At 38.1% G+C, this 24,895-nt stretch overlaps 1 protein-coding gene across 2 annotated transcripts in view; it reads right to left on the bottom strand.

Moving 5' to 3' along the window:
- Positions 1-24,895, bottom strand: part of LOC129247397 (proton-coupled zinc antiporter SLC30A2) — a 243,889-nt gene that overhangs the window by 33,166 nt on the left and 185,828 nt on the right. For both annotated transcript variants that reach the window (XM_054886517.1, XM_054886515.1), the window contains 2 exons: positions 7,877-8,504; positions 5,205-5,352 (listed from right to left, as the gene is read on the bottom strand). In XM_054886517.1, the coding sequence (XP_054742492.1) occupies positions 5,205-5,352; positions 7,877-8,504 (776 nt within the window). The remainder of the gene's footprint in view (positions 1-5,204; positions 5,353-7,876; positions 8,505-24,895) is intronic.

Consider the following 24,895-nt stretch of genomic DNA (forward strand, 5'->3'; position numbering starts at 1 on the left):
TGCATTCACTAACCGTTAGTCACCTCACTTAGCTCTCAAATTCACTTGTAAATGCATGAACACAATCGTATGTAAGTATGTACAAATGGAGAAGGGGTATTCCACTACAAAACTAAGAGAAATTTTTTTCATGGTTTTTTAAAACATCGACTTTAAATTCTTAAAATCAATAAATAAAGAAATTTTGCTTATTTTTTTATTATTATAATTAATATATGATTAAAAGTGTAATAAAACCAGTTTTTAAAAAACCAGTTTGTAATCGCTACTCTCAAGAACGGATGCATCGAATTTAGTAAGGCTTTCACCAATCAATAAATATATTTTCTCAGCAGGTTATAGGCTACCTTTGATCTAGAAAATATTATCCCTGAAGTGGCGCATAGAATGTAATATTCCAGAAATTATATTTTTAGTCGCATTAGACTTATAGTCAAACCTGTATTAGATAGCAAAAACAAAAACTTTTTCCAAAAACATGTACTGATAGAGAGCGTTCGAATCCAAACATTTGGGAAAAAATTTATTTTTGGTGGTATATTTTAAATTCAAAACATTTTTTGTATAAAAAAACAGGTCTCATCTAAAAATTTACCTCATTAAATACGCTTAAGTTAAAATAAAATTAAAAAAAGTGCGTGTAGCGTAGTACACATAACAAAAGTGAAACTTTCAAGGCAGACAAAGAAAGAGGGAGAGACCCGAGAGAGAATTACAGAGAGAGAGAGAAAGGATATGTATCTAGAGAATACAAACAGACAAAATTTACAAAAAACGGAGAAGGGTCGACCGATGTAGGTAAACGCCGGACACAAACCGTGGCAACAACGCGCACTACTCCGAGCGTTTATCACCCGCACAAACGCAGCGATTCCAGGACCGCAGCAACGGCAAAAATTACCGCAAGGCAATACCAATAAATCCGACACCGGAATGGATAGCACTTTATAGTACGCACAAGCAGTAGCCAGGATGCGAAAATAAGCGCCAAAGAGTAGGCACCAAAAAACGCCAAAAAAATTAGGACCAAAACACGCCCCAAACAGTGGGCGTGAGGGAAACATAACGTCAAAAAAGTAGGCACCGAAAATATTTTTCCTCCGCGCCAGGGAAATATAACGCCAAAAAGTAGGCACCAAAAATATACTTTCTACAAGTTTGCACCAACAAACAAACGCCAAAAAGTAGGCAGTGTTATTTCTCACTAGAAAATAGCAACCACAAGGAAAAACTCGGAAAAAGTAGCCTAAAGTGTATCTAAGATATATATAAGGTATAGCTCTCTCTCTCCTTTTCCTCTATGTTATACCTTTTTTCTCTCTCGCGGAACGAAAATGCCCAAAACGTTGCATGGCCTTAAAGTTTTATTCTCCATTCTCGCTCGCCCATCGAGTTTCACTTCAAAAAATATATATTTAAAAAGTTATATTCACGGCTCCTTTTGAATTCGTGATGTATTTATATATCACCGCGCAAAACTTCATGCCGACAAGCACAAGCAGAGATGATGGTCTAGCGATATTGATAGTCCACATCCTGTAGGGGCTCTTCAAAATCAGATCAGATCAGAAAAATCTTCATTATAAAAACAATGAGAGCCCTCTCACAAAAAAAGAAAACGAACTCATCAATAGAGAGCACGCAGTGAAAGTAAGTTATGATAAGTTATATGGAAACCTTGACAAAAAGATATCACAGAGGCCGACAAAACCCGGAAACCAAATATGAAATCTGGTTACAAAAGCTCAGTAAAGCTTTTTGAAAAGTTGAGCATAAGTGACTCAAATTCTGAGAAGGCAAGGAAGAAGCACTCAAGCAACGTCCGAAAATACGAGAAGCAGCATGCTTTGATTACGATGGTAATTGAAAACGAGGTTTCCAAACAAGCCAATCCCAGAATTAACAGCCAGACTGCACCTTCCCTTTGACAGCCATAATAATCTTTGAAGACGAATGCCTTAGTTGGAACAAAGCATTCTGTAACGCAGACTGCCCTCGACTTGAGACTTTCACCTTCAAAAGCTGCAGCTGTGTCAAGGAAAACGGCAGCCACATCGTCAAAAATACAGAGCTCCGACGACAAGCAGTGGTCTGAGAACACACGGATGAAATAATTTTCAAGCTTAAGCTCACCGCCAGAGCTACAAGTACCTATTATCGAACGTAGTTAGACAGCAGTTAGAATCACAAACGAAAAGTAGCTACTTTTAGAACAAAAAATAATGAGCCTTATTCTCACCGAGATCAAACAAGACTACAATAAAGGCAGCGTCCTGTTTGAGGGTGTCCAATGACATAGGCGGGTCAAGGTTGTGCGATGCAGTAACAAGAAGTTCCTGGAGTTTCTTACAGCTTGCACTCGCAGCCTGGGAGAACTATGGCCAGGCGGCAAGTTAGATGTGGCACCATTTCAGGATGTGCCCTTTCAAATGACTGCGCGGGTGTAGATTCTACCTCCACTAATGGAGGACATAATAACCCTCGCGCTGATAAACGGTCAAAATGAAAGAAGTGCATTCCGACGATTGGACCACAGTGAGAGGTCAGATAAGGGATAAAGGAAGCGGCAAAGATTTCTGACTGAGTAGGTATCAGTCACCAATCTGTTTTTTATGGCCCGAATTGGAAGATATGGATGTGGACGATATGTGGTTTCAACAGGGCGGTGCCACTTGTCACACAGCTAACAAAACAATGGCTATTTTCCGCGAAAAATTTGATGACCGAATAATCTCACGTCAATTGGCCGCCAATCATGTGATTTGACACGATTCGACTTCTTTCTTTGGGGTTATTTGAAAAAAAAAGGTGTACGTCGATAAACCAGCAACAATTCAAGAGCTAAAGGATGAGATAATTCGGCACATTAACGGCATAGAACCTTAATTATGCCTCAGCGTCATCGAAAATTTGAACCATCGGATGCTTCAAACTTAACCACCCTTTAGTTTTAGGCATATTTCTGGCGAAGTGGATTGTAAAAGCTCCCATTGATAAAAAGTTATGGTAGAAAATGTAACTGCCCGACGAGAGTTTGATGCGCACAGGTAGCTGTCGTTCGTTTAAGGGACTTGAAAGTTTAAAGTCGTTTTTCTCGGAACTACTTTTTCCGGCATGATAACTCATACAGTTTTTAATATTTTTTGATGCGGTTATAGTCCAGTATTTAAGCCGAGCTGGATTTTTGATATTTTTATTAAAAATTTTATAAACATAATTAAAGTGTGACATTTATCTAGTAAGACGCATACTTCTTTTTACAATGCCGTAAATTGCAAAATTTTTCGAAATTGAAAAATCCGACTCGACAAACTATCACTACAACTTTATTTTACAAGAATTTTTTTACTTTTTACAGATCCATCAACATTTCAAGGTGAAATGATGCAGACCATGGAGCAACTTGTTTTTTCATTGTTCTTTGGGTCATGTGATTTTTTATGTACTAATTTTTGTAAAGAAAATTAAATTAAAATAATTTTTTTTTGTAAAGTTTAAGTTAAGTACTAAACAATGTATCATATACAGTTTTTTTATATTTATTTCCTAAGGCCAAGATTAGATTAGATTAGATCTGTAGGGGGTTTGGACAAGTCCAAACACTCAGTCAGTAGGCCATTGTACTACACCCGGATAGAAACCAGTAGAAAGAATAGAGATAGTAAAGATAAAAGGTGGATGGTAAAAACGGATAGATTAGTTTGCGGCCACTCTTCCACAAATCTCTTGGATTCATTGATGAATTTTAATAGATCCGGAAGAGGAAGAGTATGAACTTTGCGCATACTCAGTGTATCGCAATTCAATATCCTAAGTCTGATTCTAGCAAATGCAAGACCGCTACGGAGAAAATGCTCTGCAGTGTCGTCATTCTCAAGACAGGATAGGCATATCGGACTGTCCACGACCCCCATGGTAGGCATATGCTGACCACAGACGTTGTGCCCTGTTATTACACCCACCAGTACTCTCAGGTCCTTCCTGCTGAGTTTTAGGAGGAAGGTCGCTGTTTTCCCGTTTGGTTCTTTTACAAAGCACTTGGCTACTCTGCACGAGTTCAACTCAGACCAACGACCTCTGTGAGTAGACCTCAAGAAGTCGTCAATCCATAATTGAATTGCCGATTGTCCACCCGCATCGAGAACAGTATGCTCCGTTTAACTTGAGCCTGTACGCCGCCTTCATTGCTTCCTTTCGAATTTGAAGGTCTAGAGGTTCCTAAGGCCAAACTGTATTCCAAAAAAAAAAATTCACTCGGAAAACATAAAAAATTTAATTTCCATTTTTTCCAAGAACTTTAGCCTGGAATGTCCCACCACAAAAGTTTTCTGTTCTATATTTACAAACTATAGTCATCTTAATTCTGTTTATAGCCACTTTAAATGCCCTTGAAACCATCGAAACCGCGCCATTTCAAATTACTTGTATCATCTTCAACAAAGCACTTAACCTTTTGAGTGCCACTGGCCATATGCAAAAAATAATTAAACTAATTACAACCTTTTAACAACAATGAACAGCCGCCGCAATACCAGGAGTGCCAAACAAAACAAAAAAAAATAATAATAAAAACACAAAAAATCAAAACAGCAAGAACAACAACACGAGCGAGGCTGATAAGACAATAACATAATGATAATTATCAGCAGCAAACGCACACGAGAGGGCAAATGTTGAAATGCTTATGTAAATGCCTGAGTAAATGTGGGTGTATGTTGGGGTGTGTGTGTGTGTAAATTTGTTCATACAAATAACTGTTCTACATATATTCGCTTGCATTTACACCATCAAAACGCTTATGTACACACACTCGCACACACACACACAAACAAACGAGTCGCTCTCGAGCAAAGCTAGGCCAAGCAGATTGCCTTGATTTATGCTTTGTTGTTGCCATTGTTCACACCAAAGCACTGTGTCATTACTCGGTATTATTGTTGTACACTTCCAGCCATTATTTCACACTCTTTACCACTGAGTTTTGTGTGTGTGTGTGTGTGTGTGTATGTATGAATGCCTATTTTTAGTGTTGTTAGTGTAGTTTGTTTTATGTTTTGCATTTGCACCGCTGGGTTAGTCTCACATACCCGCATTATCCCTACACACAACTGTACAGCTATTATTACGTATTGTTCGCATAATTGCTGTTCGTAAGCATAGCATAGCTTAGCTTAGCATAGTAAAGCATAGCGCATAGTACTCACCAATTGCCAAGTGTACGGAGAGGGCGACTTTATTAATGCTCAACGCCCAAATACGCAAATTATGCACACGTCTCACACCCTCAATATGCTGGAAGACTTCGAGCACCTCGGCGTAATGCATGTAACTGGGTGTACCCTCCATTAGGACCTATTTATCATTTTAGCGGGTGGCAACAACAAACAAACAAACCAGCAGGATGACAGTTGCACGCGAAGCCACGCAGTCAGCCAGTCAACCATCCAGCCAGCAAGCAAGCGAAGGCAGTAAGCAATCCAGCACCGGTTGTGGCCGCCATTAATTCACACGTATTTGTGCCAATGTGTGGGTGGGCCAGTTGTCGTTTGATTTGCGTGTTGTTTAGTTGGTAGCACACAGTTGGCAGCAAAGCATTAAATAAAAAAAAATTAAAGGAAAATACAAGAAAAGAAAACATAAAAATTAGTATTGCAAATACAATGCGTATAAGTGTAATTGTTGTTGTAGTTGTAGCAGTAATCAAAATTGCTAACAGGATAATCGAAATTTAAAAGGCCTAAAAGCTTATCCAAATGGCACAAGAAAACAAAGTAAACAAAATAAAAATGTAAGCAATTTGTTGAAAACCGGTTGACACTTGAAAGGCGAAAGTGTTGAAGCAATGGAAAAAAATAGCCTAGGCTTAAGCGTATTGACCATAAATAAAGGAAAAAAGGTTGAAAAAATTTCAACATGCAAAAACGTATAGTGGAGTACGTAAGGGTAAACAAAGTTTTGTTGTTTTTCTTTCAAAAATTTTCACGTTTTTCAGTTTTACATTTATGCCAACTATGCTAAGGTGAAGCTAAGTAGTTTATCGGCAGATTAAAAAGACAAGAATTGATAAAAAAAACATTTGAGCGGCATCTTTCTTTGTGGCAATTTAGCTAAAATTCTTATTTGTTGTTTTAAAAATTGTCTAAGCAAAGGACTGAGAGGCTAATATAGCCTCTTTGTTTCGCCAAGCGTTAGCAAGCGGCAAATATAACACATGGGCTGAAAAGTCTCGGACCTAACAAATAAATGGCACTATTTTTTTGCATTCTCCTCTTTTTCAGTTAGCACTAACTTTAAAAATACAATCGCGTGCTCTTATACCAAACGCGAGAAGGGTGTAAGACTAAACAAATAACAGCAGGTGCGGCCCAAGGATCGATACTCGAACCTGAACTTTGGAACATAAGCTACGATGAAATCCTTCGAATAGAGATGCCTGAAGATGTGCATTTAGTAGGATACGCAGATGACATTGCAGCTGTAATAAACGCCCGAAACACTGACGAAGCCAAAAGAAAGTTAAATCAGGTGATGATCCGAGTTCAGACATGGCTAGAAGACCATGGATTAAAGCTGGCCACAGAGAAAACAGAGCTAATCCTTCTAACTAACAGACGTATCCCATTAGAAGTAGATATACAAGTACTCAATGCCACTTTATCGACAAAAAGAGTGGTCAAATACCTAGGAGTGCAATTAGACATAAGGCTAACTTACTAGGCGCACATAAATCACGCTGCCACAAGAGCTGCCAAAGTAAGCGGCATGTTAAGTAAGCTCATGGCAAACCTTGGAGGTCCAACGCAGAACAAGCGAAAACTTTTAATAGATACGACGAACTCTATTCTCTTATATGGATGCGAAATATGGTCAAATTCGCTAAGGGGGCAATGACGGCGGAAACCTCTGCAATCTGTGCAACGCAGCTGCGCTCTCAGAGTGGCTTCGTCATACAGAACAATACCTGACTCAGAGAAACCATCCCTATAGATATTCCAGCACCAGAGCGCAAACGGAGATGGGAGGCAAAAAACATAGGAACCCTAGTACCACGCTTCTCCGATAATAGAGTTCAAACGCTTACACTTTGGCAGGCAAGATGGAACTCTGAACGGTACGGTAGATGGACAGCGAGACTAATACCCGATCTAAAAAAGTGGATAGAAAGAAAGCACGGTGAGGTTAACTATTACCTCACACAGTTTTTGTCCGGACATGGGTCCTTTCGCAAGTATTTGTGGCGAATGGGAAAAGTGAGCCAAGCAAACTTCATATATGGAGATACTGAGTATGATGATGCGGAGCACAACTTCTTTAAATGCGAGAGGAGGAACATAGAGAGAACAGCTCTGCAAAGAGCTATTGGTGTATTTACACCTGAAGGAATTATCGAGAAAAAGATGATAGACGAAGAAAAATGGAATGCCATCGCAAATTTTGTGTAGGATATTATCCGAAAAAAGAAGCGTGAAATGGAAAGTTTTGCTGAAGAGAATTGAACAAAAACAGATCACGAGCTGTGGTTTAAAAGAGACCTCAAGTAGGCTTCCAAAATCACGCAGCTTTGATACCTACATATTTTTGAAAACCATACGAGACTCGGAGTTTCCTTATAATAGAATTTTGACCAACCAGTTTCACCGTGACATATGCAAAACACTATGGATCAGAGGGAAATGAATGCGACTTAGATCTAAGCTAACGTTAAACCCGATGCAAGAGCTCTGTATGGATCCGTAGGAATCCGACTTAGAACTAAGCTAAAGATAATACAAGTCCAGGAGCTTCACATTTACAATTTCATACCTTATCCACTCACAACTATAATAATTCCCGTTCTTACCTTTCACTTTTACTCTATTCTCAACCTTCTACTCACCAGCAGCGCATCCTTCATGATGGAGAACGTCGTAAAGAGCACAATGATCGAAAAAAAGAACGTACAAATAGGATCGATAATTGCCCAGTCCGGCCGAAAAAAGATAACCAATGCAGCCACAAAGACGCCTGCACTCTGTATCATATCACCAACAACATGTATGAAAGCGGCACGCACATTCAAATTCTCTGCATCACGCGCCGCCGCTCCACCATGATGGTGACCAGCAGGTGCCGTCTCCGCCATAACCGCAGCAATCTCCGCATGCACTTCCTTCACCGACGTAGAGTTCTGATAAGAGAACGTAGCCAAGCCCGAGGCGGGCAACACCGCATCGTTGGCATCCAGCTCCAACTCGCCAGCGCCATCTTCCAGCGGACGTTGTGTGGCGGGCAAAGCACAGTGCCCTGTTGGTGAACAGGTCGGTCCGGGAACGTACTTTATTGTATCGTCGGCGACGGGTTTCTCAATGGCGGTGGTGAACGCCAAGTTACCGTTGCTACTATCATTCGCCACTTGGAGATTAGTAATTTTGTTACTCTTCTGCTTCGATTTGCCGCCATGACTGTGTCCATGCGCGCCCGACATGCCGCCATGTGAGTGACCGTGTTGCAATTGTAGGCCCATGCTGAAAAGAGATGCAAAAAGAGAGTAGAATGAAATCATTGTAACTTACGTGTTTGTAGGAATGTTGTTAATGTAATTAAGCAAGACTTTTATGAGAAAATTTTATGCTTATGCTTTATTAGCAATTTGCATGCTTCCACAAAGCCTCTGTTTCAAATCAACACTAATTACATTTTTCCACTTCACTCAACTCGACGTAGCGCGGCGCGGCGCGGTGCGACAGCTTTTTGCTCTTCGGTCTTTGCTTAATTTCGTGCAGTTATTATTCTTAGCTGAAAACATTACGCCTTAGCGCCTTTAGGACCAACTACTTGCCGCCAACGTCTTACTCCTTCTACGTACTCACTATTGCTAGGACTTTGACATTGCCTTTGCTCCACTATTAATTTATTTTACCTCACAAAAACGCGTTTTCCAACTTTTTTGTTGCATATTTTTGTGCGCCCACACTCGCTCATCTAAATTTAACACCACACAGCGTTGTCCGACTTCTACAGCCAGCTATCCAACCATTCAAGCTTTTCCTTCTGTTATCATTCCTCTTTGCGGGCAACACTTCCTGCCTGAAGGCGCTCACAGCATTATAAATAAATGCTAAGAAATGGCGCTCTGCTACGCTTCAGTTACGTTCAACTCGTTGCGTCTCTGCGCAACTCAAATCGACGTTACTCGTTTCACTTCAGCTGCATTTAGCTTTTTTCCGTGCTTTTTTTTTTTTTTGTGTACGCAACAGAGCGTAATGCGAAATGTTATTTCTTATTTCTTTATTCCATTTCTAAATTTTATTCTTTTAGTGCAACAGAAATAAATGAAAATTTATGAGATTTTCAGGCGTTGAACGAGAGGAATTGAATTAATGCGATTTACTAAATTTACTTACTTAGACTGGGATGCGTAAGTAGGTAGATAAGTAAGCGAGTAAGTTATTCGCAGTTCCTTATACAGTCACGGAACAGAAACCGCATTGAAGAACTCAAATTATAAAAAGCAATCTTAGACAGCCTAAAATTGGTTTAGAAGCTCTAAAAAAAGCTGAGAAGTTTCATTTGAATCATTGGCTGAGTTCAATGGATCAGACATTTAGCTTCGAGGATCGTAAAGATACAAGTCATATGGCTGTTTAGGCAATGTGATACCATCACAAGACCATCAATGTGATACCATCCGAAGCAGTCCAGTGAGCACTTTAAAGTTTAGTTCGAGCCAGATGCTGAGCTTCCAAAGTCACATAAATTCAAAGCTCTGAAGAGTACTTGACTTACAGCCTTCTTAAGAAGAAACCTTACTTTAAGGCCTATTCAATCGCTCGAATCGTATTGAAAGACGAGAAGTCCCCAGGACTTGCTGAGTTCTGCATTTGTTGTACAGAGACCAAAAGGTTTTCGAAATTGCACACGCACAAATAGAACTTCATCCCTTCTGCCCTTTCCTGATTAGGATTTACCTACTTGTATCCACTCCTCATGCTATTAAATCAAACAGAGACAGATGTAGGATCGCGTTTAGAGGTTTGGTATGTACAGAAGGAGCCCTAAGGATCTCCGTTTACACACGGCTCTGCATTTCTTTGTACGCACTGTAGCTGTATATTTTTTAGTGTAAGGCACGGAACTGAAACTAAGTAAGTTAGTTAAGCGAAATTATTTTTCAACGATGTAGAAGGCATTTTGTGACTCAATTCATTAAGAGTCAGCAGGGCGAGGAAAGAAAAATAGTTTCGGATAATTCCACATTACGGAGTAATAAAATAAAGCCTTAATACTTTCAAGTGGGCTCTTCAAGAGCAACTCCTTTAACACGGCTTAATCTAACCACCAAACGCTACAAATATTTACTAGGCGAATAATGACGTTGGCAGCTTCGAACTGTCAGGGGTTCGAACTGGGTTTCGTTTTGGTGAAAAGGTTGTTTACATTTGCTAAAATATGCGGATGGTGTACAATGAGTTAGATTTTTTTGAAATTCGATGAGTCAGCTCCGTACTGAATTCGCCTTAAGAGTTGAAAAACTTGACTTTGGAGTATCTTGGACTACCAAGCTTGACAACTCCTTTGAGGAGGAGATAAAATCTTTTGAGTATACAGGTGACTTTTCTCTGATGTGGATTCCAGGACACAGAAAAACATGTTGATGATCTTGCCAGGAAGTGAACTAAATTGGTCGCAAAGATCTCCTACCCGGTCAACGGCATCCCCGTGACAGTTGTTAAAGGGAAATTGCACCAGTTATTTCTCAGGAAAGCGCAAAAAATATGGATCTCCGTTTCTTCATGTGTTATTTCGAAAACTCTGTGGCCTCACTACAATAGATGGCGGACTCAGAAACTCATGAGAACTCCACGTTATTCAATTTCCAAACTCGCAGCTGTGTTTACCGGTCAATGGACGATTGTCACTCATACGGAAAAACTAGGTTAACCATTTAACCCCTATTGCAGATGCTAAAAGGACCTGTCGGATATGGCGACTGTTGAGCACTCTCTCTCTGTAAATGTCGGGGTTTTGGTTTTTGTTTTTGGTGGGTGAGGTAGGGTTCAAAATGTCCTCGCACTTACACCGACCGTCGTCTACTGCGTCTTGTGGTGTGGCCACGAAAAGGATCCCTCCTCTCCTTCTAGGGAGACACCCTTCCCGGAACTGCTTTCTATATTACTTCGGGAGGGCCCAGAACGGCATCCATAAAGGCCCAATTCTATTTACCTACGTCTGGGTCCACCATATTTGTATCCAGCTTTCATGCTATAGGCTCGTCTTCTTGTGTCTCTATCTGTACGGCCACACTTTGTTGCACTGTGTCGAGGTCAATCTTTTTTTTCGATGTATTTCATTACCGCGTTCCAGCAGTTTCCACGTTTGAGCATTTTGCTGATTATGTTGCTCGGTGCGATGTCGCCAATCTGCTCCCTCAGAGCATTTCTTTCCGCGAGCCGTCTGACACAACTAAAAAACGTGTGTTCCGCGTCATCGCTCGGTGCTTCGCAGTATATGCACTTGGAATAGGTTACCTTGCCCATACGGTATAGGTATCTCCGGAAATATCCGTGCCCCGAGAGGAACTAAGTTAAGAAATAGTTCACTTCTCCGAAGTTCCTTTGGACCCATTTGTCAATTGATGGAATAAGTTTCGCCGTCCATCTGCTACTCGGTTCAGTGTCCCATCGGCTTTGCCACCGTAGCATGGTTTGGGGTATCCGTTCTGGGAAGCTAGTGATGAGGTATTTCTTCTTGCAGTCCCACGCATTCATTCGTTCCCGGATGCGCTTGGCTTTGCAGTTTAGCACAATTCCCCATACTTCGCTGCCGTACAGGAGAATTGAACTTGTGCCGACATAATTAGCTTTCTTTTGCTCTCTGTTGGCCCATCGATGTTTGCCGTTAATCTACTTAGCATACCCGTGACCTTTGCTGCTTTGGTATCCGCATGCAGTATATAGGCCCAGAAAGTAAGCCTGCAGTCAAGTTGAATAACTAAGTATTTTACTACTTTATGGGTCACTAAGGACGTGTCGCCTATTTGTATGCTGACCTCGAGTGGCATGTGACCTGGTGTCATAAGGATGACTTCGGTTTTATGTTTGGCGAGTTCCAGGCCGTGGTCCCCAAGCCATATTTGCGTCCTTATTATGACTTGGTTCAGCGTCCTTCTAGCGTCCTCACTGTCCCGAGCTGGTATGACCGCCACTATATCATCCGCGTATCCCACTAAATATATATATACGTTCTGGCATTTCTATGCTCAATATCTCATCGTAGCTCAGATTCCAGAGCTCGGGGCCGAGAATAGATCCTTGAGCTACGCCAAACGTTATCGCTTTTGTTTTCTGACCATCTGGTGTGTCATACAGCAGTTCGCGCTCGCTCAGGTAGCTCTGGAGAATCCTTAGCAGGTATGCAGATATTCGAAACCTTTCTCGTAATGCCTTTATAATATCTGCCCATCGTAGGCTGTTAAAGGCGTTTCGTACATCAAGTGTTGCCAGGACGATGATGCGGTTCGGACAGTGGCGTCTGCGTTGAGCGCTGCTTACTACCTCTTCTATTGCGCCAAGGGTTGATTTTCCGTGTCGGAAACCGTATTGCTTTGCTGACGATCTTCCTGATCTCTCAACAGACTCTGCAAGTCTACGCTGTATGAGTTTCTCAAACAATTTCCCGGCGCTGTCCAGCATGCAAAGTGGACGCCAAGCTGACGGTTGCGCTGGGTCACCCCTACTGATCATCGGGGTTTGGCAGCTAGACTTCACTGGGTGCTCCTTTCTTAAACAACCTAAATCCCATCAATCTTTTTCATTACGACAACAACTCAGGTTGGCTGTAAATATCTTCCTGTTTGAGGTCTCATAATGGTATCAAAACGGCTACTTGGGGAGCGCCAGAGTGGTACTTCAACCATCTCAACTACCTACTACTGGCAGTCCTGGCCAGGCTGGATACCGTTTGGAGGAAGGCATGAGTTCGATCTTCTAAAAAGTTTGGACGACCGTAGATAAGTTTAACTTGAGAAAATTATATTTCAAAGGCATCACAAGCGAACTTTTGTGACTGAATTCGCAGAAGATTAAGGCAATGTGGTTTCAGACTCCCTTGGCAGGCTTATAAAGGCTGGATACTTTTTTGAGAGAGGCTTAAATTGGATTTGCTAAAGAGTTGGCATAGTTGGGGATACATAGGTGAATTTAGTTTGTGGAGACTCCTTCTCTTGGGCATCACAGAAAAACTTTTGTGAATGAATTTATCGAACGAGCAGGACAATTGCACTTTTGAAGGCATGGGCGGTCCTGGATAATTTGTGTAACATTTTTATACAGAGCTTAATTCGATTAGCATAGCTGAGTTTTATATGGAATAGAATGGAAGATGAGTAAGATTTTTATTTCAAGATAAGCAAGTCTTAATAAGAATAATCTAACCTCCAACCACTTCAAATGTTTACTTGTTCACATCTGTTTCGCAGAATTGAACTCCGAGCGTTTTCCTGTATTTTTGCACTTTACACTTTATCTGCAGTGAATTCTCCCCATTGTGCATTTTGTCACATACGCAAACTTTCACAAAGGGCTGCCCTAATCGCAATGAACCCCCAAGGTCCAGCTAAGCTCAGCAACAAATGATGCAGAAACTTTCAATGACCTGATGTGTTTGTGTTTGCATTTATCGCCAGCGATCGGATGTTGTAGTCAGTTATTTTTTATCGTCTTTTTTGATTTGTTTTTGTACATACATACATACATGCATAGCATACAAATTAGAGCATTTGAGAGTTATTTGTGTTTTTTACTTCAACGCTTGCAATTGTATTTGTAATTTTACTTCTTTCTTCACACACAGCCACCACAGCGCTGGTGTTTTTTATTACGCCACGTGTACTTGGATAGATTTCCTATCACCTCGTTGCAATTCAAAAATAATTGCAAACCAATTCTTCTTTGTTTGTGAAAGTCGAAAACTTTTTGAAAAGGCAACCAAGGGCAACAAGAAACCAAAAAACAAAAACATAAAACACCAGCTGTGGCAGCTGGAGGAGCGCTCCCAGGCGTAGGCGGAAACAAGTAAGGTATTATTTGTTAGCGTTTCGCAAAAGATTTATTGCAGTTTTGCAGTAAATTTCAGGGGCAATTGCCGAACAAGCGTTAGCAAAAGCAATAACAATAACAAAAAAACAAAAAACGGTACAACAACGGAAGAAAAGTAAAGGCACACAAAGTCGAAAGGAAGCGAATCAGTTTCGGTTGGTTGGCACTTTTAGTTGGTGACTTTCTTTGACTTTTATGGATGTGCGTGTGTGTGTGTGGGTGTGTACGAATGTATGTTCGGCAGTTTGCGTATGAATAGTTGTTGTGTTATTGGCGTTGTTTGCTTTCTATTGCCACTTTGACACTTTCATTGTTCGGTTTGCGTCTTTTGCGCTGTCATTGCTATTGACGCCATTGTTGTTGTCACTTTTGTTGAATTTATGTTTCTTATTTTATTATGCTATTGTGCGTGTGTACTTAGTGAAGCTCTCTCGGCATTCAAACTCAGTAGTTCTGAACTACCTTACTAATAGTTTGCTTTATAGCTGAGTTAAGTAGTTCGCATTCTTTTTTTTCTTTTTTTCCTTTTATTTTTGTTTTCACCTCAAGCAAGTGACCGTAGCCTAGGATATGTCAATTATCAGCCTATGCATCAACAATTTACCAGTTAACGAACTAGTTGCACATGCACCAGTGTAAAACCAGTTACTGAACTAGTTCATAATGGACCAAAAAGCAAATGATTGACTATAATGTGAATACTTTAAATCCCTGCCTATATTTGCATTTCAAGCATAATTTTTTATAGTCATACTCAACAAGTAAAATACTGAGGTTATGCAAGAACCCAGACTCAGTTGGAGGTCCAAAGTGTAAGTAGAATACAGGGTGAAGAAAGCTAATATAGCACTTTACACTTATAATGTGTTGTTGGGCAAGACATGGGGTCTTCAACCAAAGAGTAAGACCGATACTATGTTTATATATGCGGCACTAGTCTGGTGGCCCGCTAAAGAAAAGAAGTGCAACCAAACCAAGCTGAACAAGATCTAAAGATCAGCGTGTATACTAACCATACGACCGCTTAGCACCAGTCCTACTGAAGCTCTTAACGCACTAAGGCATCTACTGTCATTGGATTTACACATTAAAACAATCGCTACATGCAGCGCGGTGAGACTTAGAGCCATAGGAAACTGGAGAACAAAATCGTACGGTCACAGCAGGATTCTCTTGCAAATACCCTCACTGATAAAAACAAAATTAGACTTTACAATTCCCGACTTTCCATCGAGAGCCGAATAGAGGTGAGAGAAGATGATTGGTTGATTCGACATTGAAATCTACACCGACGATTCTAAGATGAACTGTGATGTGGGAGCAAATTATCCAAATCAATTCGACTTCGTGACTATGCCAGCGTAGGTAGATAGGTGAAATGGTTGAAGTGCCAGGCTGGCACTCCTCAAGTAGCACTTAAGCGCCGTTTTGATACCATTATGAGACCTCCAACAGGCAGATATCTACAGCCAGCCAGAGCTGTTGATATAATAGAGGAGATTGATTGGATTTAGGTTGGATCCAGGCTGTCGAAGAAAGGAGCCCCCAGTGACCTTATTTGAAGGCCACTAGAAGACCAGCGTAGTCCAGGCAGAACTACAGGGTCCGCCATTTATCGTTACGGATTTGAACTAGGTATTATTTGAAGAATGGTAACACTTAGCTGTCATCTGATTTGACAGAAAATTAGTTTTATTCTTCCGCTGAACGAAAATGGGTGTGTATACGCTCAAAGAACGCTGGGAAATATTGCGACATTACTTTGAAAATCATGGTAATGTTGCAGAATGTGTACGAAAATTACGCACGGCAATGGGAAGAAGAAAAGCTCCGAAAGAAGCGTATGTGCGTTACTTTGCGAAAAAAGTAAGAGAAACTGGGTTGCTTATTGACAAACCAACGCGTGACCGACCAAAAACCGTGCGTACACCCGAAATCTTTGGGGTGCCGTCAAAGACCAGTGTTATGCCAACAAACCAGCAACAATTGATGCACTGAAGACCAACATAAGCGATGGCATAGCTGAAACACAGCCACATACAATCGAAAATGTGTTGAAAAATTGGAGCGATCGTATGGGATGGTGCATGGCTAGCCGAGGCAGCCATATGAATGAAGTTGTGTTCCATCATTAACCGGAAGGATTATACTTCAAAATAAAAAAAACGGTTTGGAAAAATATTCATTAGTTTCTTTTTTATAGCATTTTTAATTCCGTAAAGTTATATGGCGGACCCTATATTAGCAATCAGAGTAGCATATAAATCACTAAAACACTACAAAGAATTGGTGCAAGAGTAGTTATCCTTTCAGACAGTCAAACAGCTATCAAGGCTTAAGATTTCCATTCCATTTCATCCAAATTAGCTTTTCAGTATGGAAAGGAACTGGAATTACTTGGTGATTGGCTTCAAATAACTCTTTTATCGGTTACCGCTCCTAGGAATATAGAGGGTAATGAGTCGGCAGATGAACAGGCAAGAAAAGGTTTGGCACTAGACATAACAGCGACGATGGCTATTACTAGCACATTCAACGCAACAGAAACATCCATTGCTTCACACTACTATGCTTTTACCGAAAGAAGGTGGAAGTAATTAACTACATGCACTACAACAAGAAAAACATGGCCGTCGTAAAACATCCAGAGGACGAATTACCTGTTAGAATGCTCTCGCTCAAGCATCTCACGTACCACTGCAACCCTTATAGGTCACTGGAAGGTAGGGTATTATGCAGCCAGACTTAACCTTTTTTTCAATCGCATCTGCAGAAGGTGTCAGACGGAGGGTGTGAAAGAAAGTATTTTCCACTTTTTGTACGAATGCCTAGGTAGAGCAAGACTTCGCGCTTTCGGTAAGTCTTTCTTATAGCAAATGAATGAAATGTCAGGCATAGATGTAAAAAAGGTGTTTCTATTCTTGGATCTCTCGGATTTGACTCAAACAAAATAAAAAAAAAAAACGACATCACACGTGAACAGTAATAGTAAAACGGCGCTAATCGCTAATAAGGATTATTTCAACAGAAAAATTCAACCACGTCAAGAACAACAACAACAACAGCATACCCCGAATTGGTGCTTTTCCAACTGGTACAATTCTAGTCCCTCACAAACTAGTGCAACTTCCCTCATCACCATTTCGTGCACTAAAATTTTTGCTGCGCAGCTCGACTTTCCACTGCAATGCCAATAGCGGCACACGCACTCACACATGCACGCGCATTAGTTATGTATTATCGATCGAGTCAGTCTTCGGCTATGACTCGTAAGAAATAGTCGTGTAAAACCAATTATTTTAATTTTAATAATATAATAATAATAATAAAACTTAGAAAGACAAAAAAACTAAAGTGTTTTAATTGGAAAACATAAATGGCGACGAGGATAAAAAACAACAAAACAAAAACACAAATTTATTAAAAAACTAAAATTTAATATCTGCTCTTCGTGATGTATTGAAAGGAAAAATAAATAAAAATTAAAATAAAAATAAAAAGTCAATAAATCAAATGCGTACAAGCAAACGTTGAAAAAAAAAAACAATTACGAATAGTGTGCAAAATTAAGAAAAAAAAAAAAATATATGACTAAATTTTAATAAAATATTTAATAATAAATATTAATATAATTACATGTGAAAACTAAAGTCGAATCGAAATTTGAAAGTGTGAAATTTTGAAATTTCAATAATAAACTGGAAGCTATACGTGATTTGACGAAAATTCTGAAATACACACATACATAAAGATAATTTTACAGAAAAGTGCAGTAAATGGGATTTAAGATCTCATTGACCCCCCATGATCAAATTAATACGAGTGACAAGGAAATACTATTTGAAAGGTGTTAATACTTAAATTTCAATCTTGTTAAAAAGAAATGAAAATTGAAAACTGAAAGTGAATAATTTGAATGTTGAGCGCTGTACTACTTGAAAAAGCCTAGCCAAATAACAGTTGAAAAAAAAAAAAAACAAAAAAAAACGCAAATCACTCAAGTGTTTTAATATTACAACAACTAAAAAATCGTTTAAAAGTGCACTTGACTTCAAAACGAAGAAGTCATGACCCGCTAGGTCAAAGAAAGGACAGCAAAATACTAACGGACACGAAGCTTATACACATTGTTGCCAACGAACAATTGTTGCGAAACAAAGCCATCTCGCGAAATTCTAGACACATGTTGAGTGATTATGTGTGTATGTGTATAATCGATGTAAACGAGTGCGATCAACCTCGAATGAGAATTAAAACACAACAAAAATAAAATTTAAAGAGAGACGAACGGAAACATAAACTATACACAAAGAAAAAACACAGGATGGCACTGACATTAGCAGAGGCGTTGAGGGAGGCAAGGAGTATTCCTTTTTTCGATGGTCAAAGTGAGTACACCATAACCCACTACTTACGAGACGTTTCCACAATTTTGTCGCTGACAGCTGAGGAACAGAAGCACATCATATCAAATGTCTTGTGTAACAGGTTGAGGGGACGGGCGTTGTACGTTACACAGCAGCTCAACGAGCCGAGTTTCGATGTTATATTGAATAGATTAAAAGAGGAATTTGGTGTTAAGACCACATATTTAAATTTAAGAAACGAAGCAATGAATGTTAGGGCCACAAATATTGAAAACTTACATTATAAACTAGGATCTATTTTGCAGGAAATGAATACAAAATATATTTTAGAAGGGGGTATTGAGATTTTGTACACCCCACAAAATAATACAAAATTAATTTTTGAAGTTTATTTACAATTCTTGCCATTTCATGTAAAAACTTTGTTGTTGCAAAATAATATAAACAATATGGAAAATGCCTTCACATATTATTTACAAAATAACTTGTTGCAAGACATTAATATAGGTCGCGACAGCCTGAAGGTTGACACTTATGAGAAAAATGTTAAGAGCAATCGTGATTTTCATTCCAATTTCAATCGGTTGAACCATAAAAACCAAACCAATAACAATCTTGGTAAACAAAATTCAAGAGTTTTCTGCAACAAAAATACAAATTTTGAATATAATCCGAGTTATAAAAATTCGAACAGATACAATACAAATTTTGAATATAATCCGAATTATAAAAATTCGAACAGATACGATTGAAATTTTGAAAATAATCAATCCAGAAATTTTAATAGCAATGTTAACTACGGTAGAAATAGTGGCAATTGGAGAGGTGAACCAAATTTAAGAAATTACTCTGGTAGATTTCCTAACAGCACAGGGCATAATCGGCAGCAACCCGTTGTTCCAATGGAAGTAGATAATTTAGAAAATTTTCAGATTTCTCCTCACCGACCGACTTACCCCTGATAGATTTGACTATCGAAGGCACAAAAGTAAGGTGCTTAGTCGACAGTGGATCAGCTACAACGTTAGGGAATTTCAAAACCTTTAAGAATTTTCATAGTCGTAGAACATTGAAAACCCCTATTCTGATAAAAACACTTTTTGCCTCTGAAGTCATATCAGAAGAGGTCATAGTAAATATTCCAGCGGAACTCGAAAGAGAGAAAGAAACAATGTCCATAAAGCTCGTAAACCTAAAAAATAAACCTTTCCAATGTATATTAGGATTAAATGTTCTTGTCCCCTTAAAAATGCTGATAGATTTTTCACAAAAAGTAATAAATATAGGCGATAAAATAATTCCATTTTTTAACAATAATAGCTCAAATTACCTTCCTGTTAACGATGAATTTTATGCATATTGTTCTCAAACAGACACATATCCAGACAACTTATGTTTGGATAAAAGCAACTTTGATGTAGAGCCGTTACTTAGTAAAGATTTGAATGACGAAGAAAGTCGGATATTAAAAAAATTTCTATTAAAGTATAAACGTATTTTTTTTCAAGAAGGTCAGTATTTACCAGCCTTAGAAGCAGTTAAGCATCAAATTATCACCAAACCTCATGCCCCTATATACACAAAAAATTATCGATATCCTTACGCGTTGGAAGAAGAAATAAATATTCAGCTTAATTCCATGTTAAAAAATGATATAATTAGACCTAGCAAGTCTCCATATAATTCACCGTTGTGGATAGTTGCGAAAAAATCAACAGGTAAGGAGAAGAAGTGGCGTTTGGTAGTTGATTACCGTAAATTGAATAGCCTTACCATTGATGATAAATTTCCCATACCAAATATTGAATCTCTTTTTGAAAAGCTTGGGCGGGCGCAATACTTCTCAACCATTGACCTCGCAAAAGGATTCCACCAAATTTTAATGGACGAATCTGATATAGAAAAAACTGCTTTTTCTGGACCTAATGGGCATTACGAGTTTACGCGCATGCCCTTTGGTTTGAAAAACGCGCCTGCTACGTTCCAGCGCATGATGAATACAATTTTGTCTGAATACATCAACAAAATCTGCATAATATATATGGATGATATTTTGGTATTTTCTACTTCTATTAGCGAACACTTTGAGAGCCTAACAAAAATATTTAACTGCTTATCTACAAATAACTTAAGAATACAATACGATAAGTGCAAATTTTTATCTAGATACACAGAGTTTCTGGGCCATATTATCACACATGAAGGTATCAAGCCAAACCCGGAGAAAATACAGGCTATACAAAAGCTAAAATTGCCAAGCACCGTTAAAGGAATTCAATCCTTTCTAGGCTTAACGGGCTATTACCGAAAATTTATTAAAAATTACTCAGTGATAGCTTCTCCAATAATTAAATATTTAAAAAAGGATCAAAAAATCAACTTAAAGGATAAACGATATATCGAAGCATTTGACAAACTCAAGCTTATTATGACTTCACCCCCTCTACTAGTATTTCCTGATTTTTCCAAAACATTCACTGTGACAACCGATGCCAGTAATGTTGCTATAGGCGCGATTTTAAGCCAAAATGGAAAGCCAGTTTGCTTTGCAAGCCGTACACTAAGTGGTGCGGAAAAACGATATCATACGCTAGAAAAAGAGCTTCTAGCCATAGTGTGGGCGGTGCGTTATTTTAGACCTTATTTATTCGGACGTTCATTTGTTGTTCAAACGGATCATCAACCCCTTAAATGGCTTTATTCTCTAAAAGATCCAACCACACGGGTTTTAAGATGGAAAACCTTACTAAGCGAATACGAATTCGTTGTGGAATATATTAAAGGTAGGGAAAACAACGTCGCTGATTTTTTAAGCCGACAAAACGATCATAATTATTTTACGGATAACGAAGAAAACATTGATATAAAATCTTTGTTCGAAAATTCTTTAGAAACGGTGCATTCAGCATACGAAAACCTAAATGAACACTTTCTTATATCCGAGTCCTTAGTAAATATATACACCACTCAAATTCGTATAGTCAGGAACAAACCCATCGAAAGCGAAATGTTATATAACAAATATAGAATAGTCTATATAGCCGAAAGAGACTTACAAAATAGCATTTATCTTACAGATCTTTTTAGGAAATATATTAAAAAAGGAATAACAGGAATTCATTCAGAGTTGCCTGATAGTGCGTACAATGTGGTACAAGAAAAACTGATAAGTTTATTCTCTTATGACAATAACATTAAATTTATTAAATGCTGTTTCAAAGCTTTAGACTTGAAAACAGAGGAGGAAATTTTAGAGGTAGTGGAAAAAGTCCATACGGAAGGGAACCATAGGGGTGTGCTAGAAAATTATGAACAGATGAAATTAAGGTAGGTACTTTTATCCAAATATGAAAAAAGTTATTAACAGATTTGTTAACAATTGTGATGTGTGCAACGAGAACAAATACGCAAGAAAACCTTTAAAAAAATTTTACAATTACACAGAAACTCCTAGTAGCCCTAACGAGATAGTTCATGCCGACGTATTTTATTGTTCCCGAGCTTGTTTTTTAACTACTATTGATAGATTCACGAAATTGGCTTCCATTCATAAATTGCCTGATAGAAACATGGTCACAATCAAGATCAAACTTCAAGAAAGATTTTCTTGGTTGGGAGTACCTAAAAAACTGATAATGGACAACGAGTTCAATAATGCACTTATACGATTATTCTGCCGCGAAAATAATATTATTCCACACTTCACCACGCCAAACAGTCACACCGGAAATTCTGATATTGAAAGGTTACATTCCACATTGTTAGAGCATATACGCATTTTGAAAAATTCAGACAACTCCTTAGAGTTAGAAGAAATCATGATCAAGGCTATTGGCTTTTATAACAACTCCATCCATAGTTCAACCAATGTAAAACCGATTGACTTTATCAATAGAAGCGATATAGATTTTGAAAAAATAAAAAAATATACTTATAGAAAAAAGAAACGAGCAATCAACAAATTGAATGCAAAAGCAGAAAGGGTTCCATATTTCAACAACAGCAAAGTTTACATGAAGAATACTCTTGCTAATAGAAATAAACTTGCAAAAAGGTTTGTACAATTGCAAAAAAGTTTTCCTAATAAAGTTGACATGGCAAATATCAAGAGGCCGCATAAAATAACGTAAATGTGCTTATGCGAATTTTATTAAAGATTTTAACATTTACTCATAAATGAAAAAAAAAAAATAGTGATTGCGACCACAATAATTACTAGAAATTCTACTGAAGTTTTAGTTTATTAAACACTATGTAAATTTACGTAAACTATACTAATTTTTATAGTATACTGCAGATGTAAAGTATAAAGTTCTTTTGTAAAATGTAAAAAGTTGAATATTCAAAACCGGCAAATAACGAAAATGCAAATAGAAGTTAAACTTTAAACAAAATTTTAATGCTGGCTGAAACTTAGTTTTAACTACTGTATATTACAATGAAATTGTGTAGTTATAAGTTAATAAATTAAAGTAAGTTATATAAAACTCGATTTAATTTAAAAGTAATAATATATAATAATATAATATTAATAAAAAAGTATAAAGTTCTTTTGTAAAATGTAAAAAGTTGAATATTCAAAAACGTCAGATAATGAAAATGCAAATAGAAGTTAACCATTAAACAAAATTTTAATGCTGACTGAAACTTAGTTTTAACTACTGTATATTACAATGAAATTTTGTAGTTATAAGTTAATAAATTAAAGTAAGTTATAGATAAATCGCAGGGACTCGATTTAATTTATGTGGAGGGCGAGTTATGTATTATCGATCGAGTCAGTCTTCGGCTATGACTCGTAAGAAATAGTCGTGTAAAACCAATTATTTTAATTTTAATAATATAATAATAATAATAAAACTTAGAAAGACAAAAAAACTAAAGTGTTTTAATCGGAAAACATAAATCATTTCTTTGACCAAATTCGGTTTGCTGCTTTGCCATATTCGGTTTGGTTACGTTGGGCGCTTTTTTAGGGAGCTGAATTTATGTTGCTTTTCTTTTTATTGTTGGTTGTATTACTATTTTCATTGTTTATTCGTGCTTTGGGTTGCATTTTCACTTTCGCAATAAATCTCCTACTACTCCTCGCATCAGCAACTTGCAGAGCTCAATAATGTTGCGTTGTATTTGCTTTCGTTTACTTGCCTAGCTTTAGTAGTATTTCTTTTCACTTTTGTTGTTTTCCTGTTTATATCTGGTTTATCTTTCAATTCCGGCTGCTATTGAATGCTCAGGAAAAACTTTTAAAAAGTTTGTCGTCATCATTATTTGCACAATTTTCGCTGACTGCTATACTGTCTTTATTGTTGTTATTGACACGCTTGTTATTCGCAAGAAAAACTACTCAAGCACCTTCATGCATGTATGTATGTATGCATGTGTTCTATATTGTATGAGGATGTGTGAGTATGTGTGCGCCCACAAAGCATCGTTCTACTTCTATTTGTTGTCACCGATTTTGGTTTATTTTAACTTCTGGAACTCATTTTTTTCTTTTTTTTAACGCTTTTGCCTCAGCTGGTCTCTCTCTCCAATCGCACATCCCTTTCCAGCTCTTCACTCTACTTTCGATATTGTTGCATAGTTTTAAGCGCCATATCATATATCAATAAGTGCGCTCGAGTATATGTTATGTTGAGTATGTGTGTGTGTGTGTGTGTGTGTGTGTGTGTGTGTGTGCAAGTATGTGGGTAAACCAAAACGTCAAGTGGCGGTCAATTCACAAAAACTGTAACTCTTCACAGTTTACAAGTTATGCGAGAGAGAGGTAAAGTTTGTATGTAGAAGCCATTGAAATACAGCTTTGTGATTCTATTATGATAAAAAATAATGCTCGTTTGTCTAGTCTACTTTAACGTGCACTTCAAATCATGTCAAATATTTAGTTTACCATTCCTCAAGTGATGCTCAAAACTTTTAAATCAGTGTGATCACTTAGATTTTCAGATTTCTCTACTTAAACTTTAGATTGATTTTATCATATTTAGAAAAGTTTTAACTGTAAAATGAGACCAAATGGCACAGCAATTCAGCAAAATAGGTATAATTGCACAGATATGCTTTTGAAAAGTGAAAACTGCGCGCTTTTAGAAATGCCATTTATTTAATGTTTAAAGGCGGCAGTAGTTAGACCGATATTGCTGTATGGGGCCTTAGTATGGTGCACTGCGACAAGAAAACTGTGGGCAAAAAGTAAGGTTAATTTATTTGTCAAACTTCGCGGGATTAAAATTTCGCTCTAGTTATTTTTTTCATGAGTTGGCAGCACTGTTAATAACATCTGGGCCAACTTTCATGTGAATGTCATTATCAGTAATATATTTACGCTTGTGTTTACCAAACGACCAAGAGTGCATTTTTCGATTTTTACAATGTCTGATTTGATTGAGCAAAGAAGTGCCATCAAATTTTGTTTGCGGAATGAAATTTCGGCTGCGGAAACGTTTAGCA

This window comes from Anastrepha obliqua, chromosome 5 (assembly GCF_027943255.1).
Source record: "Anastrepha obliqua isolate idAnaObli1 chromosome 5, idAnaObli1_1.0, whole genome shotgun sequence".
Classification (NCBI taxonomy): domain Eukaryota; kingdom Metazoa; phylum Arthropoda; class Insecta; order Diptera; family Tephritidae; genus Anastrepha; species Anastrepha obliqua.